This window comes from Myxine glutinosa, chromosome 5, assembly GCF_964187855.1.
Source record: "Myxine glutinosa chromosome 5, kmMyxGlut1.1, whole genome shotgun sequence".
Classification (NCBI taxonomy): domain Eukaryota; kingdom Metazoa; phylum Chordata; class Myxini; order Myxiniformes; family Myxinidae; genus Myxine; species Myxine glutinosa.
Window position 1 is genome coordinate 21,176,918 of NC_136265.1, and position 19,519 is coordinate 21,196,436.

At 54.0% G+C, this 19,519-nt stretch overlaps 1 protein-coding gene across 2 annotated transcripts in view; it reads right to left on the reverse strand.

The window, feature by feature from the left end:
* Positions 1-18,410, reverse strand: part of LOC144888250 (uncharacterized) — a 42,756-nt gene extending 24,346 nt beyond the window's left edge. The window contains exons 1-2 of one of the 2 annotated variants that reach the window (XM_078777682.1): positions 18,091-18,410; positions 7,568-8,000 (exon numbers count right to left, since the gene is read on the reverse strand). In XM_078777682.1, the coding sequence (XP_078633808.1) occupies positions 7,568-7,988 (421 nt within the window). In that variant the 5' untranslated portion in view covers positions 7,989-8,000; positions 18,091-18,410. Of the gene's footprint in view, positions 1-5,129; positions 5,500-7,567; positions 8,001-18,090 lie in introns of those variants that run through there. The other variant, XM_078777683.1, reaches the window with a different exon arrangement.
* Positions 18,411-19,519: the final 1,109 nt, after the last annotated feature.

Below are 19,519 nucleotides of genomic sequence, written 5' to 3' on the forward strand. Positions count from 1 at the left end.
CCAGAACAATGCCTTGAGGAACTCAAGCCTGGGCAGGAAGGGGAGATGAGAGAATTCCATTCAGAGCCACACATTGGCTACGACTGGAGAGGACGTCCGCCAGCCATGCGTGGAGATTTCCATGGATACCATTGGAGGAGAGTTTGGTGAGCAGAGCGGGATGCCAGACCGTATCGAAGGCACGTGATATGTCAAGAGAGACAGCTCTAATTTCCTGTTTGGCATTGAGGACCTCCATCCATTGTTGAGACAGCAGAAGCAGCATGTCCAGAGTAGAGTGACCTGGTCTGAAACCAAATTGATGATCAGAGATCAAGCCATTTGAGAAGAGGAAAGATATTCCATATCCGAAGCAATGATGGATTCCATGACTTTGCTGATAATTGGGAGAAGGCTGATTGGTCTGTAGTTGCAAGGATCTGTTTTGCACCTTTTTTGTGTAAAGCGGTGATGTTGGCTGATTTCCAAGCTGATGGCAGATGACCTTGAGCAAAAGAGAGGGTGAAGAGAACAGAGAGAGGAAGTGAAAGAGCGGAAGAACAGGATTTTAGGACCTGTGGGCTGATGCCGTCAGGTCCAGTTGCAGAATCAGAGTCGAGGGTTGACAGAAACTTTTCCACCTTGTCAGGAGGAAAGGACACAGAGTCCAGGAGCAGCTGGGTACGACTGTGTATGGTGGGTACAGAGAAAGATGGGTTTGGGACACAAGATTTTGAGGCAAACAGAGAGTTGAGACATTCAGCTTTTTCACGTGCAATGTCAACTGTGCAGCTGTTTGAGTTAAAGGAGGGGATGGACTGGGACCAAACACCAGAAACAGATTTGACCAGATGCCACCAGGATTTGGGGGAGGGACACAGGTTTGAGAGTTCAGTCTTGAGAGGAGAGAGATATATTGTTTCCTGGCTCTGCTGAGGGTAGACGCTCACTTCTTCTGAGCTTTCTGAAAGGAACTGAGATTACCTTCAGTTGGATTCGCCTTCCATGAGGCAAAGGCAAGTTGTTTTGAGGGCACCTGCCTCACCACAAGATTCAGTGTACCATGGATCGGAGGAAGGGTATGACAACTGAAGACGAGATGGGATAAATCTGTGCATGAGAGAGGCCTTTTCTTTGGAAGAATTCCCAGGATGAGTTGATATCAGACAGTAGAGATGAGACACCAGTCCAGATGTTTGGTGGCTGCTTGAAAACCACGCCAGTCGGCCTGAGGGAAATGCCAGACATCAGTGATGAGGAGGCTCTCTGAATATGGCCCAAAGAGATGTCCACTTTAACAAGCATATGATCATATGAACTGATTGGAGAAGAAGAACAGCAGACATTTGCAGAGAAGTTAGTCATGACCAAGTCAAGAAGAGATGATGTACCGTTGACTGAGATCCGGGTCGAGAAATTGACAGATTGTGTCAGTCCAAATGAGTCGCAGAAGTCGTTGGTGAGTTGCCGTGGCTGGTGCGAAAGGTGCCCACACCCAGCCAGCTGGCATTATGACAGTTGAAGTCGCCACATTTGAGGAAGAGAGAGTTGGGATGAGTGGATAGAAGTTGGTCCATGTTGTCAGATGGCGAGATGTAAATGGAGTCATCACTGTTTGATGGACGGGACATCACATATATCAAGAAAAGGTGGGGGCGGAGGGGAAGCCGTAGACAGAGGTACTCCTGGGGGTGTGGTGGAGAGGGGGCAGTGCAGAGAGTGTGAGGACGAGTTTTTGATAAATATAGCAACCCCACCATCAGGACGAGGATCGGGTCTATTAAACCGGAGGAGGGAGTAACTCGGAAGACATACTAAGGAATCGGTGACATCTTGAAGGAGGAAAGTTTCTGTAAAGCAGATCAAGTCTGGTTCGTCAGAAGCAACCTGTATGGAGAGATCAATCAGGTTTGAGCAAAGGCCCTGGATGTTTGAGGTCCATACCGTTAAGGAAGAGGGAGGGGCAGCATCGGATACAGGCAATACAGTGGGGTAAGATGAGGGAGGTAGGGAGAGCGTTGGCAATGTGTCGGAGATTGCAGAAGAGATGGGAGAAGGGGAAGGATGAGGAGGACAAAAGGTTAGATGGTGATGGGATGAGGTGCAGTGAGGAGTTGTTTGAGAAGGGCAGAGCGAAGTAGAAGGTTGGAGGAGGTGGAGGTATGAGATTGAAGGGAGAGGAAGCGTGGAGGGAGGAAAATTTGAGGGGGGGGGGTGGGGGGTTAGAGGGGAGAATTGAAGAAGAATGGTGAGGAGGAAGATTTAAAGGGGAGGGTGAGGGGAAGTTTTGAAGGGGAGGGATGAGGGGGGAGGCTTGAATGGCAGGGATGAGGGGGAGGCTTGAAGGGCAGGGATGAGGGGACGTTTTGAAGGGGAGGGGTTAAGTGGGATATTTGAAGTGGAGGAGGCAGGGGGGAGTTTTGAAGGGAAGGTGTGAGGGGAGTGGGTTGGGAGTCCTGAAAGTTTTGAACAATGAATGAAAATCGAACATTTTTAGCCGCTCATAGAGTGCCCTCTGCTGTTGTTGTTGTTACCTCTGCTTCTTCTTCTTCTTCTTCTTGTTGTTCTTGCAGAGAAGACAAAACCTCAAAGCTCCACCCATTCTGGGAACCATAGCTCCACCCATTTTGCGAGAGGCTTCATATAAACAAATATCCACCATTTTATTAACTCGCATAGCTTTGAGGCCTGTTTTGTAGGCCCGTGGTGTCTTCCTCTCTCACACAGTTTTCTTTCAAATCAAATTCGATATGTCATTTCATTTTTCACAGTCGCTAACATAGTTTTAGACTCGGTTGAAAAAAAACGGGAAGAAAATCCGATGAAAGTTGCCCTTTATAGAACGAAATGAATTCTCAAAGGCCTGTAACTTCAAGTCCATTGAGATATATATATTTTTTTATCGCGGCATGCTCAGTCATACACCGCTCGAAATAAGAGACGGGAAAATGCCGAGATATATATATTTTGTTTAAATCGCGGCATGGTCAGTCATACACCGCCCGAAATAACAGATGGGAAAATGCCGAGATATATTAAAAATTCGTCCATTTGATGACAATCGTCACGATGAAATATTTAATTTATACGTCGTCACAATAATGTGGAGAGAGGAGCATAGCTTCGTTCACGTGTCGCCACACACGGGAAATTGCCGATATTTTTTTTTTTAAATCGCGGCATGGTCAGTCATACACCGCCTGAAATAACAGACGGGAAAATGCCGAGATATATTAAAAATTCGTCGCCACACACGGGAAATTGCCGAGATATATTTTCACTTTGCACAAAAATAACATCAAGTAATCGAATGAATAGGAATGTCCTGTGCTTATAACATCGACGTTATTGGCACAGCTGCATCTAGGCATTGTGTAACATCGACGTGGCTTTTGTTTTAATTAAAACTTTTTGTACTTGTTTTTACAACAAACTGGGGTTCTTGAGATTTTCAAGTCAGAGATCCGTTTGAAAACGTTGATGGAGAGGTGAAATACAGGTGAGTTTATAGAATGACGAGAGAAACCTGAACGAGATTGAATTTTCTTAACGGAATGATTTAATTAGCAATTTGAAGACAGCATTTTGAAAAGGAAGACGAGTGAAAACAGCACGGCAGGGGGAAGTTCAAACATTTTTAAACAAAATCGTGAACACCGTCTGGGTATTCACTGCAATGAGGGTAGGGAGGCTAAGGTGGGGGGTGATGAATTTTAGAACAGGTTCAGATGAAGGAACAGAAGAATAGGAGATTATCAAGCCAGGTAAAGCAGAGAACGAAGGAACATGTGCAAACAATTTGTTTGTATGGGAGGATGGGCCTCCTTTTTATTTTCTTTGTTAATATATATATATATATATTTGAAGGTTAGGTGAAGCAGATCTGAGAAAGAAGGAGAAAGGTTGAAGGAGTGTTGTGAATTATTCACGAATTGGAAAGGAGAAAAAAAAAATTGGCTGGAGAGGAACGAGATATGATGGAAAGAGATGGGGAGGGGAGAGACCACAGTTGGTCGTGTGAGGGAGCGGGGCACTGCGAGGAGAGAAGGAAATTATTATTATTATTATTATTAAATATATATTTTTTGTTTTTATGACATTAAACAAAGGGTAAGAGGTTCGTGGAAAGTAGGAGGTGAAGGGAAAAAAAAGGCAATGGAGCGAAAAAACGAACGTGAATAAACAAAAGACTGATGAGGAAAGTGGGAAGGCCTTGCGGGAAAGTGGGCAGGCCTCGAGGGAAAGTGGGCAGGCCTTGAGGGAAAGTGGGCAGGCCTTGAGGGAAAGTGGGCAGGCCTTGAGGGAAAGTGGGCAGGCCTTGAGGGAAAGTGGGCAGGCCTTGAGGGAAAGTGGGCAGGCCTCGAGGGAAAGTGGGCAGGCCTCGAGGGAAAGTGGGCAGGCCTTGAGGGAAAGTGGGCAGGCCTTGAGGGAAAGTGGGCAGGCCTTGAGGGAAAGTGGGCAGGCCTTGAGGGAAAGTGGGCAGGCCTTGAGGGAAAGTGGGCAGGCCTTGAGGGAAAGTGGGAAGGCCTTGAGGGAAAGTGGGCAGGCCTTGAGGGAAAGTGGGCAGGCCTTGAGGGAAAGTGGGCAGGCCTTGAGGGAAAGTTGGCAGGCCTTGAGGGAAAGTGGGCTGGCCTCCAAAACACAATACGAAAAATCCGACTAATACACACAAATTTGCACCAATAACAAAACAAGATCGACCTTGAAGCACACAGTAAACCTTTTCACAGCAAAATAAACTAGAAATTTGACAAAAACGATTGGGAGAAAATCTATCTGTGTTTATCGGGAGAAGCACAGACGACAGACACAACGTCACCCGAGGAACCGGAAGCGGTATTCCACGGAATTTTTGCAGGACAATCCCCAGGATTCAAACACAAAAACAGGTCAAGACGAGAACAGTACTCAGTAGAGCACATACAGTGCATTCAGAAAGTATTCAGACCCCTTCACTTTTTCATATTTTGTTATGTTGCAGCCTTATACTGAAATCGCTTAAATTCATTTTTTCTCTCATCAATCTACACTCAATACCCCATAATGACAAAGAGAAAACAGGATATTAGAAAGTTTTGCCAATTTATTAAAAATAAAAAACTGAAATATCACATTGACATACGTATTTAGACCCTTAACTCAGTACTTACTTGAAGCACGTTTGGCAGCGATTACAGCCTCGAGTCTTCTTGGGTATGACGCGACAAGCTTTGCACACCTGGATTTGGGGATTTCTGCTATTCTTCTCTGCAGATCCTCTCAAGCTCTGTCAGGTTGGATGGGGACCGTTGGTGGACAGCCATTTTCAGGTCTCTCGAGAGATGTTCGATTGTGTTCAAGTCAAGGCTCTGGCTGGGCCACTCAAGGACCTTCACAGAGTTGTCCCTAAGCCACTCCTGCGTTGTCTTGGCTGTGTGCTGAGGGTCATTGTTCACCTTCCAACAGGACTTTTGGCCCAGTCTGAGGTCCTGAGCGCTCTGTTTCAGGTTTTCAACAAGGATATCTCTGTACTTTGCTCCGTTCATTGTTCCTTCAACCCTGACCAGTCCCCCAGTCCTTGCTGCTGAAAAACACCCCCACAGCATGATGCTGCCACCACCATGCTTCACCGTTCAGATGGTATTGGGCAGGTGAGGAGCAGTGCCTAGTTTCCTCAAGACATGACACTTAGAATTGAGGCCAAACAGTTCAATCTTGGTTTCATCAGACCACAGAATCATGTTTCTCACACTCTGCAAGAAAGCACCTAAAGGACTCTCAAACTCCAAGCGAGCTTTCATGTGTTTTTCATGGAGGAGAGGTTTCCGTCTCGCCACTCTGCCATAAAGCCCAGATCGGTGGAGTGTTGCAGTGATGGTTGTCCTTCTGGAAGTTTCTCCCATCTCCACACAGGATCTCTGGAGCTCAGCCAGAGTGACCATCGGGTTCTTGGTCACCTCTCTTAACAAGGCCCTTCTCCCCCGATTGCTCAGTTTGGCCGGGCGGCCAGCTCGAGGAAGAGTCCTGGTTGTTCCAAACTTCTTCCATTTAAGAATTATGGAGGCCACTGTGCTCTTGGGAACCTTCAATGCAGCAGAATGTTTTTTGTAGGCTTCCCCAGATCTGTGCCTCGACACAATCCTGTCTCTGAGCTCTGCAGGCAGTTCCTTCGACCTCATGGCTTGGTTTTTGCTCTGATATGCATTGTCAGCTGTGAGACCTTATCTGGACAGGTGTGTGCCTTTCCAAATCATGTCCAATCAATTAAATTTACCACAGGTTGACTCCAATCAAGGTGTAGAAACATCTCAAAGATGATCAAGAGAAATGGGAGGCACCTGAGCTAAATTTCAAGGAACTTCAAACTTTGATCTTCTTCAAATGATGAAGAAGCACTTTTAAAATTCTACAAGCCAGATCCGGATTCGGATCTCCCCAAAATCTAATCATTTCATCCTTGTCACATACGCTGGCTGCTTCTCCGTCAAATGTCGTCCAAATCCGTCCACAATTTTTTCAGATATCTTGTACACAGACAAACAAACACTCGTAAAGTGAAAAATGAGTCATACGAGCGAAAAATCACTCATAGAGCGACACTTGGCAAAAGATAAAGTATCCGGCTCTCTATTCTCAAGACTGAACTGTCAAACCTGTCTCCCTCCTCCAAATCCCGCAGGTGCCTGGTGAAATCTGTTTCTGGTGTTTGTTCCCCTTCTATTCCTCAAGGCAGTGTTCTGGGCCCTGTGCTTTTTCTGGTCTTAATTAATGATCTTTCCGATGCTCTGGAAAATCCTCTCACATGTCGTTCAATCCTGACAAATCTCACACCCTCACCATGTCTCTCCGAAAGCACCATCTGGAAAACCCTCAATATACTTTCTCAAGAATCCTCCCTGCAACAACAACAACTTTTGGAGAAGATTGTCAATGGGGCTCGCAAGGCGAACCCCCACCCCCCGCCCGCCCCCCCTCTAGCAGGGAAAATGGCATTAAAATGCCTGGTGTGTGTCTGTGTGTGTCTGTGTGTGTCTGTGTGTGTCTGTGTCTGTCTGTGTCTGTCTGTGTCTGTCTGTGTCTGTGTGTGTCTGTGTGTGTCTGTGTGTGTCTGTGTGTGTCTGTGTGTGTGTGTGTCTCAAATAATACAATAAAATAAAATGGATTGGCATTCAGGGGAGTATCTTTTTGACTTCAAAAATAGTTGGTGGTTGAATTCAGTAAGTTGACATGTAAATCCTATTCAAATTTTAAGTCAATCGGATGTAAATTGTAGATTTTAGAGGTTTGTAAAGGTTGTTGACCTTTGCCCGATGTTAACCTTGAAAATAGATGAAGGTCGAATTCAGTCAGCTGATGTGCACATCCCATTCAAATTTCAAGTCAATCAGACGACAATTGAGGACTTTAGAAATTTGAAAAAAAAGTGGTTGATCTTTGGCCTTTGTTGAGTTTTGACCTTAGGACCCCAACATCTAATCAGTTAATCCTTACATCATTATGCATGTCTAATAAGTTTAAATTGGATCACTTTCACCATTCTCAAGTTACAGACATATTACAGACTTTGACCTTTGACTTGGTCGACGGAGGCATAAAATACGTCACCTACCAGATTTGGGTGTTGATCCATCATCCTGAAATTGGAGACTGCAGAAATCACCGAGCCCGATTCCACAGAGACCAGAATCGTGGTCCAGCTGCACATTTTGGGATCCGAAAATCTTTTCACAGAAACTGGAAAGTTCCCGAATAACATTCTCCAAGTTGACGAAAATGCTTCCCAAAAGAGAAGAACCTGCAATCTGGACATCTTGCGGCTTCGAAAAAGAATTCATAAATTTACAGAAGTCAGCATACATTGCAAATTGAAATTTCTCTTTGGCGAGAGAGAGGAGCTCGTCCCGCAATGGATCCGACTCAGTACAAGCTCGAATAACCTTCTGATTCTCAATTCCAAGCTTTTCGATCACTGCTTGGGCTGTTTCTGCTCTCAGTCCTTGTGATTGGAGCCATTCCATGAAGCTCTCCATTTCACGAATGACCTGCCAGGGATACAAAGCTCATGTTAATCACAGAAAGGTTATACATGTTATTTTCTTCACTCAGTTTGGAATGTTTTGCGAGTCATAATCTTATCCAATTTGATCACATATCCAGTGAAACAGTAAACGTATCCAGCTTGTTCACCACAAATATTGATTTGGGATAACGTTATCCTGATGAGCCCATAATAAGGGCGCAAGCTGGATCGGCCAATCTAATTCCAGGTATTTGTGACCAAAAATATCTGTCTTCAAAGACCTGAGTACCACATGGATGCTCTCCCAATCTGAAGTTGATGTGTTGGTATAATTTACGGAAACCACATCAGCATCATGTCGCGTTCAGGGTCAGAGTAGTTCCTCTTGTTTAACACACATGGACATATAAAACATGTTTTGTATTTTCCTCTCACTGCAATTGTCTCACTCACGTTCCAAAGCGTCTCCACTTTCCTGGAAGTTAAACTTTTCAGGTTCAACACGCATAATCCTGTTATCCCAGAAACTAGGTTTGTGCTTGGATGGGAGACGTACACATCGAAGGCTGGGTGTTGTACGCTTCGCACGGCAGAGACAGACACAGACCGGCACGCCAGAGACAGACACAGACCGGCACGCCAGAGACAGACACAGACACAGACACAGACACAGAAAGGCACGGCAGAGACAGACACAGACACAGACCGGCAGAGACAGACACAGACACAGACCGGCAGAGACAGACACAGACACAGACCGGCAGAGACAGACACAGACACAGACCGGCAGAGACAGACACAGTTCGGCAGAGACAGACACAGATCGGCAGAGACAGACACAGACCGGCAGAGACAGACACAGACCGGCAGAGACAGACACAGACCGGCAGAGACAGACACAGACCGGCAGAGACAGACACAGACCGGCAGAGACAGACACAGACCGGCAGAGACAGACACAGACCGGCAGAGACAGACACAGACCGGCACGGCAGAGACAGACACAGACACAGACCGGCACGGCAGAGACAGACACGCGGCACGGCAGAGACAGACACAGACCGGCACGGCAGAGACAGACACAGACCGGCACGGCAGAGACAGACACAGACCGGCACGGCAGAGACAGACACAGACCGGCACGGCAGAGACAGACACAGACCGGCACGGCAGAGACAGACACAGACCGGCACGGCAGAGACAGACACAGACCGGCACGGCAGAGACAGACACAGCCCGGCACGACAGAGACAGACACAGACCGGCACGGCAGAGACAGACACAGACCGGCACGGCAGAGGCAGGCACCGGCACGGCAGAGACAGACACAGACCGGCACGGCAGAGACAGACACAGACCGGCACGGCAGAGACAGACACAGACCGGCACGGCAGAGACAGACACAGACCGGCACGGCAGAGACAGACACAGACCGGCACGGCAGAGACAGACACAGACCGGCACGGCAGAGACAGACACAGACCGGCACGGCACGGCAGAGACAGACACAGACCGGCACGGCAGAGACAGACACAGACCGGCACGGCAGAGACAGACACAGACCGGCACGGCAGAGACAGACACAGACCGGCACGGCAGAGACAGACACAGACCGGCACGGCAGAGACAGACACAGACCGGCACGGCAGAGACAGACACAAACCGGCACGACAGAGACAGACACAAACCGGCACGACAGAGACAGACACAAACCGGCACGACAGAGACAGACACAGACCGGCACGGCAGAGACAGACACAGACCGGCAGAGACAGACACAGACCGGCAGAGACAGACACAGACAGGCAGAGACAGACACAGACAGGCAGAGACAGACATAGACACAGACCGGCAGAGACAGACACAGACCGGCAGAGACAGACACAGACAGGCAGAGACAGACATAGACACAGACCGGCACGGCAGAGACAGACACAGACCGGCACGGCAGAGACAGACACAGACCGGCACGGCAGAGACAGACACAGACCGGCACGGCAGAGACAGACACAGACCGGCACGGCAGCGACAGACACAGACCGGCACGGCAGCGACAGGCACAGACCGGCAGAGACAGACACAGACCGGCACGGCAGAGACAGACACAGACCGGCACGGCAGAGACAGACACAGACCGGCACGGCAGAGACAGACACAAACCGGCACGGCAGAGACAGACACAGCCCGGCACGACAGAGACAGACACAGACCGGCACGGCAGAGACAGACACAGACCGGCAGAGACAGACACAGACCGGCAGAGACAGACACAGACCGGCAGAGTCAGACACAGACCGGCAGAGACAGACACAGACAGGCAGAGACAGACATAGACACAGACCGGCAGAGACAGACACAGACCGGCACGGCAGAGACAGACACAGACCGGCACGGCAGAGACAGACACAGACCGGCACGGCAGAGACAGACACAGACCGGCACGGCAGAGACAGACACAGCCCGGCACGACAGAGACAGACACAGACCGGCAGAGACAGACACAGACCGGCACGGCAGAGACAGACACAGACCGGCACGGCAGAGACAGACACAGACCGGCACGGCAGAGACAGGCACAGACCGGCACGGCAGAGACAGGCACAGACCGGCACGGCAGAGACAGGCACAGACCGGCACGGCAGAGAGACACAGACCGGCACGGCAGAGACAGACACAGACCGGCACGGCAGAGACAGACACAGACCGGCACGGCAGAGACAGACACAGACCGGCAGAGACAGACACAGACCGGCAGAGACAGACACAGACCGGCAGAGACAGACACAGACCGGCAGAGACAGACACAGACCGGCAGAGACAGACACAGACCGGCAGAGACAGACACAGACCGGCAGAGACAGACACAGACCGGCAGAGACAGACACAGACCGGCAGAGACAGACACAGACCGGCAGAGACAGACACAGACCGGCAGAGACAGACACAGACCGGCAGAGACAGACACAGACCGGCAGAGACAGACACAGACCGGCAGAGACAGACACAGACCGGCAGAGACAGACACAGACCGGCAGAGACAGACACAGACCGGCAGAGACAGACACAGACCGGCAGAGACAGACACAGACCGGCAGAGACAGACACAGACCGGCAGAGACAGACACAGACCGGCAGAGACAGACACAGACCGGCAGAGACAGACACAGACCGGCAGAGACAGACACAGACCGGCAGAGACAGACACAGACCGGCAGAGACAGACACAGACCGGCAGAGACAGACACAGACCGGCAGAGACAGACACAGACAGGCAGAGACAGACACAGACAGGCAGAGACAGACACAGACACAGACCGGCAGAGACAGACACAGACCGGCAGAGACAGACACAGACCGGCAGAGACAGACACAGACACAGACCGGCAGAGACAGACACAGACACAGACCGGCACGGCAGAGACAGACACAGACCGGCACGGCAGAGACAGACACAGACCGGCACGGCAGAGACAGACACAGACCGGCACGGCAGAGACAGACACAGACCGGCACGGCAGAGACAGACACAGACCGGCACGGCAGAGACAGACACAGACCGGCACGGCAGAGACAGACACAGACCGGCACGGCAGAGACAGACACAGACCGGCACGGCAGAGACAGACACAGACCGGCACGGCAGAGACAGACACAGCCCGGCACGACAGAGACGGACACAGACCGGCACGGCAGAGACGGGCACAGACCGGCACGGCAGAGACAGGCACAGACCGGCAGAGACAGACACAGACACAGACCGGCAGAGACAGAGACAGACACAGACCGGCAGAGACAGACACAGACACAGACCGGCAGAGACAGACACAGACCGGCACGGCAGAGACAGACACAGACCGGCACGGCAGAGACAGACACAGACCGGCACGGCAGAGACAGACACAGACCGGCACGGCAGAGACAGACACAGACCGGCACGGCAGAGACAGACACAGACCGGCACGGCAGAGACAGACACAGACCGGCACGGCAGAGACAGACACAGACCGGCACGGCAGAGACAGACACAGACCGGCACGGCAGAGACAGACACAGACCGGCACGGCAGAGACAGACACAGACCGGCACGGCAGAGACAGACACAGACCGGCACGGCAGAGACAGACACAGCCCGGCACGACAGAGACAGACACAGACCGGCACGGCAGAGACAGACACAGACCGGCACGGCAGAGACAGACACAGACCGGCACGGCAGAGACAGGCACCGGCACGGCAGAGACAGACACAGACCGGCACGGCAGAGACAGACACAGACCGGCACGGCAGAGACAGACACAGACCGGCACGGCAGAGACAGACACAGACCGGCACGGCAGAGACAGACACAGACCGGCACGGCAGAGACAGACACAGACCGGCACGGCAGAGACAGACACAGACCGGCACGGCAGAGACAGACACAGACCGGCACGGCAGAGACAGACACAGACCGGCACGGCAGAGACAGACACAGACCTGCACGGCAGACAGACACAGACCGGCACGGCAGAGACAGACACAGCCCGGCACGACAGAGACAGACACAGACCGGCACGGCAGAGACAGACACAGACCGGCACGGCAGAGACAGGCACCGGCACGGCAGAGACAGACACAGACCGGCACGGCAGAGACAGACACAGACCGGCACGGCAGAGACAGACACAGACCGGCACGGCAGAGACAGACACAGACCGGCACGGCAGAGACAGACACAAACCGGCACGACAGAGACAGACACAAACCGGCACGACAGAGACAGACACAGACCGGCACGGCAGAGACAGACACAGACCGGCAGAGACAGACACAGACCGGCAGAGACAGACACAGACCGGCAGAGACAGACACAGACCGGCAGAGACAGACACAGACAGGCAGAGACAGACACAGACAGGCAGAGACAGACATAGACACAGACCGGCAGAGACAGACACAGACCGGCAGAGACAGACACAGACAGGCAGAGACAGACATAGACACAGACCGGCACGGCAGAGACAGACACAGACCGGCACGGCAGAGACAGACACAGACCGGCACGGCAGAGACAGACACAGACCGGCACGGCAGCGACAGACACAGACCGGCACGGCAGCGACAGGCACAGACCGGCAGAGACAGACACAGACCGGCACGGCAGAGACAGACACAGACCGGCACGGCAGAGACAGACACAGACCGGCACGGCAGAGACAGACACAAACCGGCACGGCAGAGACAGACACAGCCCGGCACGACAGAGACAGACACAGCCCGGCACGACAGAGACAGACACAGACCGGCAGAGACAGACACAGACACAGACCGGCAGAGACAGACACAGACACAGACCGGCAGAGACAGACACAGACCGGCACGGCAGAGACAGACACAGACCGGCACGGCAGAGACAGACACAGACCGGCACGGCAGAGACAGACACAGACCGGCACGGCAGAGACAGACACAGACCGGCACGGCAGAGACAGGCACAGACCGGCACGGCAGAGACAGGCACAGACCGGCACGGCAGAGACAGGCACAGACCGGCACGGCAGAGACAGGCACAGACCGGCACGGCAGAGAGACACAGACCGGCACGGCAGAGACAGACACAGACCGGCACGGCAGAGACAGACACAGACCGGCACGGCAGAGACAGACACAGACCGGCACGGCAGAGACAGACACAGACCGGCACGGCAGAGACAGACACAGACCGGCACGGCAGAGACAGACACAGACCGGCACGGCAGAGACAGACACAGACCGGCACGGCAGAGACAGACACAGACCGGCAGAGACAGACACAGACCGGCACGGCAGAGACATACACAGACCGGCACGGCAGAGACAGACACAGACTGGCACGGCAGAGACAGACACAGACCGGCACGGCAGAGACAGACACGGCAGAGACAGACACAGACCGGCACGGCAGAGACAGACACAGACCGGCACGGCAGAGAGAGACACAGACCGGCACGGCAGAGACAGGCACAGACCGGCACGGCAGAGACAGACACAGACGGGCACGGCAGAGACAGACACAGACCGGCACGGCAGACACAGACACAGACCGGCACGGCAGAGACAGACACAGACCGGCACGGCAGAGACAGACACAGACCGGCACGGCAGAGACAGGCACAGACCGGCACGGCAGAGACAGGCACAGACCGGCACGGCAGAGACAGGCACAGACCGGCACGGCAGAGACAGGCACAGACCGGCACGGCAGAGACAGGCACAGACCGGCACGGCAGAGACAGGCACAGACCGGCACGGCAGAGACAGACACAGACCGGCACGGCAGAGAGACACAGACCGGCACGGCAGAGACCGGCACGGCAGAGACCGGCACGGCAGAGACAGACACAGACCGGCACGGCAGAGACAGACAGACCGGCAAGGCAGAGACAGACAGACCGGCACGGCAGAGACAGGCACAGACCGGCACGGCAGAGACAGGCACAGACCGGCACGGCAGAGACAGGCACAGACCGGCACGGCAGAGACAGGCACAGACCGGCACGGCAGAGACAGGCACAGACCGGCACGGCAGAGACAGGCACAGACCGGCACGGCAGAGACAGGCACAGACCGGCACGGCAGAGACCGGCACGGCAGAGACAGACACAGACCGGCACGGCAGAGACAGACCGGCAGGGCAGAGACAGGCACAGACCGGCACGGCAGAGACAGACACAGACCGGCACGGCAGAGACAGACACAGACCGGCACGGCAGAGACAGACACAGACCGGCACGGCAGAGACAGACACAGACCGGCACGGCAGAGACAGACACAGACCGGCAGGGCAGAGACAGACACAGACCGGCACGGCAGAGACAGACACAGCCCGGCACGGCAGAGACAGACACAGCCCGGCACGACAGAGACAGACACAGACCGGCACGGCAGAGACAGGCACAGACCGGCACGGCAGAGACAGACACAGACACAGACCGGCACGGCAGAGACAGACACAGACCGGCACGGCAGAGACAGACACAGACCGGCACGGCAGAGACAGACACAGACCGGCACGGCAGAGACAGACACAGACCGGCACGGCAGAGACAGACACAGACCGGCACGGCAGAGACAGACACAGACCGGCAGAGACAGACACAGACCGGCAGAGACAGACACAGACCGGCAGAGACAGACAGACACAGACAGGCAGGCAGAGACAGACACAGACAGGCAGAGACAGACACAGACAGACATAGACACAGACCGGCAGCGACAGACACAGACCGGCAGAGACAGACACAGACCGGCAGAGACAGACACAGACCGGCAGAGACAGACACAGACAGGCAGAGACAGACATAGACACAGACCGGCACGGCAGAGACAGACACAGACCGGCACGGCAGAGACAGACACAGACCGGCACGGCAGCGACAGACACAGACCGGCACGGCAGCGACAGGCACAGACCGGCAGAGACCGGCAGAGACAGACACAGACCGGCACGGCAGAGACAGACACAGACCGGCACGGCAGAGACAGACACAGACCGGCACGGCAGAGACAGACACAGACCGGCACGGCAGAGACAGACACAGCCCGGCACGGCAGAGACAGACACAGCCCGGCACGACAGAGACAGACACAGACCGGCACGGCAGAGACAGACACAGACCGGCAGAGACAGACACAGACCGGCAGAGACAGACACAGACCGGCAAAGACAGACACAGAAAGGCAGAGACAGACATAGACACAGACCGGCAGAGACAGACACAGACCGGCACGGCAGAGACAGACACAGACCGGCACGGCAGAGACAGACACAGACCGGCACGGCAGAGACAGACACAGACCGGCACGGCAGAGACAGACACAGCCCGGCACGGCAGAGACAGACACAGACCGGCACGGCAGAGACAGACACAGACCGGCAAGGCAGAGACAGACACAGCCCGGCACGACAGAGACAGACACAGACCGGCAGAGACAGACACAGACACAGACCGGCAGAGACAGTCACAGACACAGACACAGACCGGCAGAGACAGACACAGACCGGCACGGCAGAGACAGACACAGACCGGCACGGCAGAGACAGACACAGACCGGCACGGCAGAGACAGGCACAGACCGGCACGGCAGAGACAGGCACAGACCGGCACGGCAGAGACAGGCACAGACCGGCACGGCAGAGACAGGCACAGACCGGCACGGCAGAGACAGGCACAGACCGGCACGGCAGAGACAGACACAGACCGGCACGGCAGCGACAGGCACAGACCGGCAGAGACAGACACAGACCGGCACGGCAGAGACAGACACAGACCGGCACGGCAGAGACAGACACAGACCGGCACGGCAGAGACAGACACAGACCGGCAGAGACAGACACAGACCGGCAGAGACAGACACAGACCGGCAGAGACAGACACAGACAGGCAGAGACAGACATAGACACAGACCGGCAGAGACAGACACAGACCAGCACGGCAGAGACAGACACAGACAGGCACGGCAGAGACAGACACAGACCGGCACGGCAGAGACAGACACAGACCGGCACGGCAGACAGACACAGACCGGCACGGCAGAGACAGACACAGCCCGGCACGGCAGAGACAGACACAGACCGGCACGGCAGAGACAGACACAGACCGGCAAGGCAGAGACAGACACAGCCCGGCACGACAGAGACAGACACAGACCGGCAGAGACAGACACAGACACAGACCGGCAGAGACAGTCACAGACACAGACACAGACCGGCAGAGACAGACACAGACCGGCACGGCAGAGACAGACACAGACCGGCACGGCAGAGACAGACACAGACCGGCACGGCAGAGACAGGCACAGACCGGCACGGCAGAGACAGGCACAGACCGGCACGGCAGAGACAGGCACAGACCGGCACGGCAGAGACAGGCACAGACCGGCACGGCAGAGACAGGCACAGACCGGCACGGCAGAGAGACACAGACCGGCACGGCAGAGACAGACACAGACTGGCACGGCAGAGACAGACACAGCAGAGACAGACACAGACCGGCACGGCAGAGACAGACACAGACCGGCACGGCAGAGACAGACACAGACCGGCAGAGACAGACACAGACCGGCACGGCAGAGACATACACAGACCGGCACGGCAGAGACAGACACAGACCGGCACGGCAGAGACAGACACGGCAGAGACAGACACAGACCGGCACGGCAGAGACAGACACAGACCGGCACGGCAGAGAGAGACACAGACCGGCACGGCAGAGACAGGCACAGACCGGCACGGCAGAGACAGGCACAGACCGGCACGGCAGAGACAGGCACAGACCGGCACGGCAGAGAGAGGCACAGACCGGCACGGCAGAGACAGGCACAGACCGACACGGCAGAGACAGGCACAGACCGGCACGGCAGAGACAGGCACAGACCGGCACAGCAGAGACAGGCACAGACCGGCACGGCAGAGACAGACACAGACCGGCAGGGCAGAGACAGACCGGCAGGGCAGAGACAGGCACAGACCGGCACGGCAGAGACAGCCACAGACCGGCACGGCAGAGACAGATACAGACCGGCAGAGACAGACACAGACCGCCAGAGACAGACACAGACCGGCAGAGACAGACACAGACACAGACCGGCACGGCAGGGACAGACACGGACTCGCAGTTCTGGAATTCCAGAATAATTTCCTTGAGGAGTCCAATTTAACTTTAAGCAAGGATGGAATCTCGGTGGGAAGATCAACCAGGAATGTTACATTTTAGACCCACAGGATCTTTTTGATATTTTGAGATTACGAATCAGGTTTTCCATCGACATTTGGGTTGTAAACGTTAAATATCCACCAGAAGAGGGAAAGTAGATAATTGTACATCGTACCCTTGTTATGTTCCAACACTACACCTCCTCATTTAAAGGTCACATTCACATTGGATATACAAGTTAATTATAAACACTTTGTGACTGATTTGTAGTTAAAATGAAGAAAGAGGTTTAATCATCGTTGTGGGAAGTTTAGTGATGACGTGAAATAAAACAATGTGGCGAATGAAACAAAACGAGTGAAAAACACCTCATTAAATGAACAATCAAATACCTCATCGTACATTAATGAGAGGTAAAATGAGAATCTCAGAACAAACCTCTTCAGATCAGACCACATGAACTTTCGTCACAGGAACAGTTACAATACGAGGTTCAGGGGAAGTCTTTCTCCGTCATAGATTCTTCTTCTTCTTCTTCTTCTTCTTTGCCCAATTTGGTGGTGTTTTCAGTGCTGTCGCGAGGATCTATATACGCCACGCACCTAAATACCTCGGATATGGATACTGGAGGTTTATAATGATATTACTTGCTCTGTTCCTTGAATACATTTTAAAACTGATTTGCAGGATCGAGGATACTTCTGAGTGAGACGGAGAAATACATCGGGTAGACCTGACCACGTGATCCCCATGTGACGGACTGCGTGACCAGTATTTGTGAAATTTCACCCAATTGGGTGAAATCGGTCTGAGTCTGGTGATCTGGTGCAAGAAATCGAAATTGGTCGAAATCTGGTGAAATATCAACAATACTCCCCACCACGAGGGGGCGGGGCATGTTAAGTAGTTAAGAACCAACAGGAAGCCAGTTCGGAACACCGCCGATGGGGCCGCAGTCAGCCACATCACCAGTACAACACCATGACAGGCAAACGTCATGCAAGGCAAGCAATAGCCACGCCCAGGAGGACCTTTGATTGACAAGGGGGAGGGGCGTACAAGAAGCGGGCCACACTGATTGGCCACCGACAATCGAGGTGCGACCAATGACACCTCGGCCAATCAGTGAGGGAGGCGAAAACATTCGGCCAATCGGTGCGGAGGGCGAAAAAGACCGACCAACAAGCTGCGCAAACGACACGTCCTGTGTGTGTTGGAGGGAAGGGCCAGTGGCGGTGACGTCAGACCACGGCGAGTAAACGGCGAGACAACACTTGGCGCGTCAGGTAAGACAGTGTTTAGTGTTACAGTTGGACCGGACCAGTTGGACCGGACCGGCAGCTACCCAGGCAGGTACGATTAGCTTTGGCTAATTCGCCCATCACTGAACCTCGCGCCCTGGCCAAGGAGGCCGATAAATTTTTCTCGGCCAGGCGACACGTCGGAGCGGCCGCCTGGAACCCTGGGCCGACCGAGGCAACGCCCGCGCCATGACCGGCGCCACCACCAGCCGAGTTAGCGCCACCGGCGGCAGCGGCCGCCGCGACGCCCCATCGACCAAACCCGACGCGACCGCCGGAGCCTCCACCAGAGCGGACCATATGCTACTACCACGCCAGGTTCGGGCAGAAGGCCAGAACATGCCGCCCACCGTGCACTTTCAGCAGGTCGGGAAACGACCAGGCCGGCGCTCGCTGCCTGCCATGAGCGTCGGCCATTCAGGCAGCCTTCTGTTTATTACGGACACAGCGTCCGGGCGGTGTTTTTTGTGCGACACCGGCGCTCAGCTGAGCGTGATACCCGCCTCGGTGCAGGACAAACAGGCCGCGCTTTGCGGCCCCGCCTTGGTCGCCGCAAACGGCTCCTC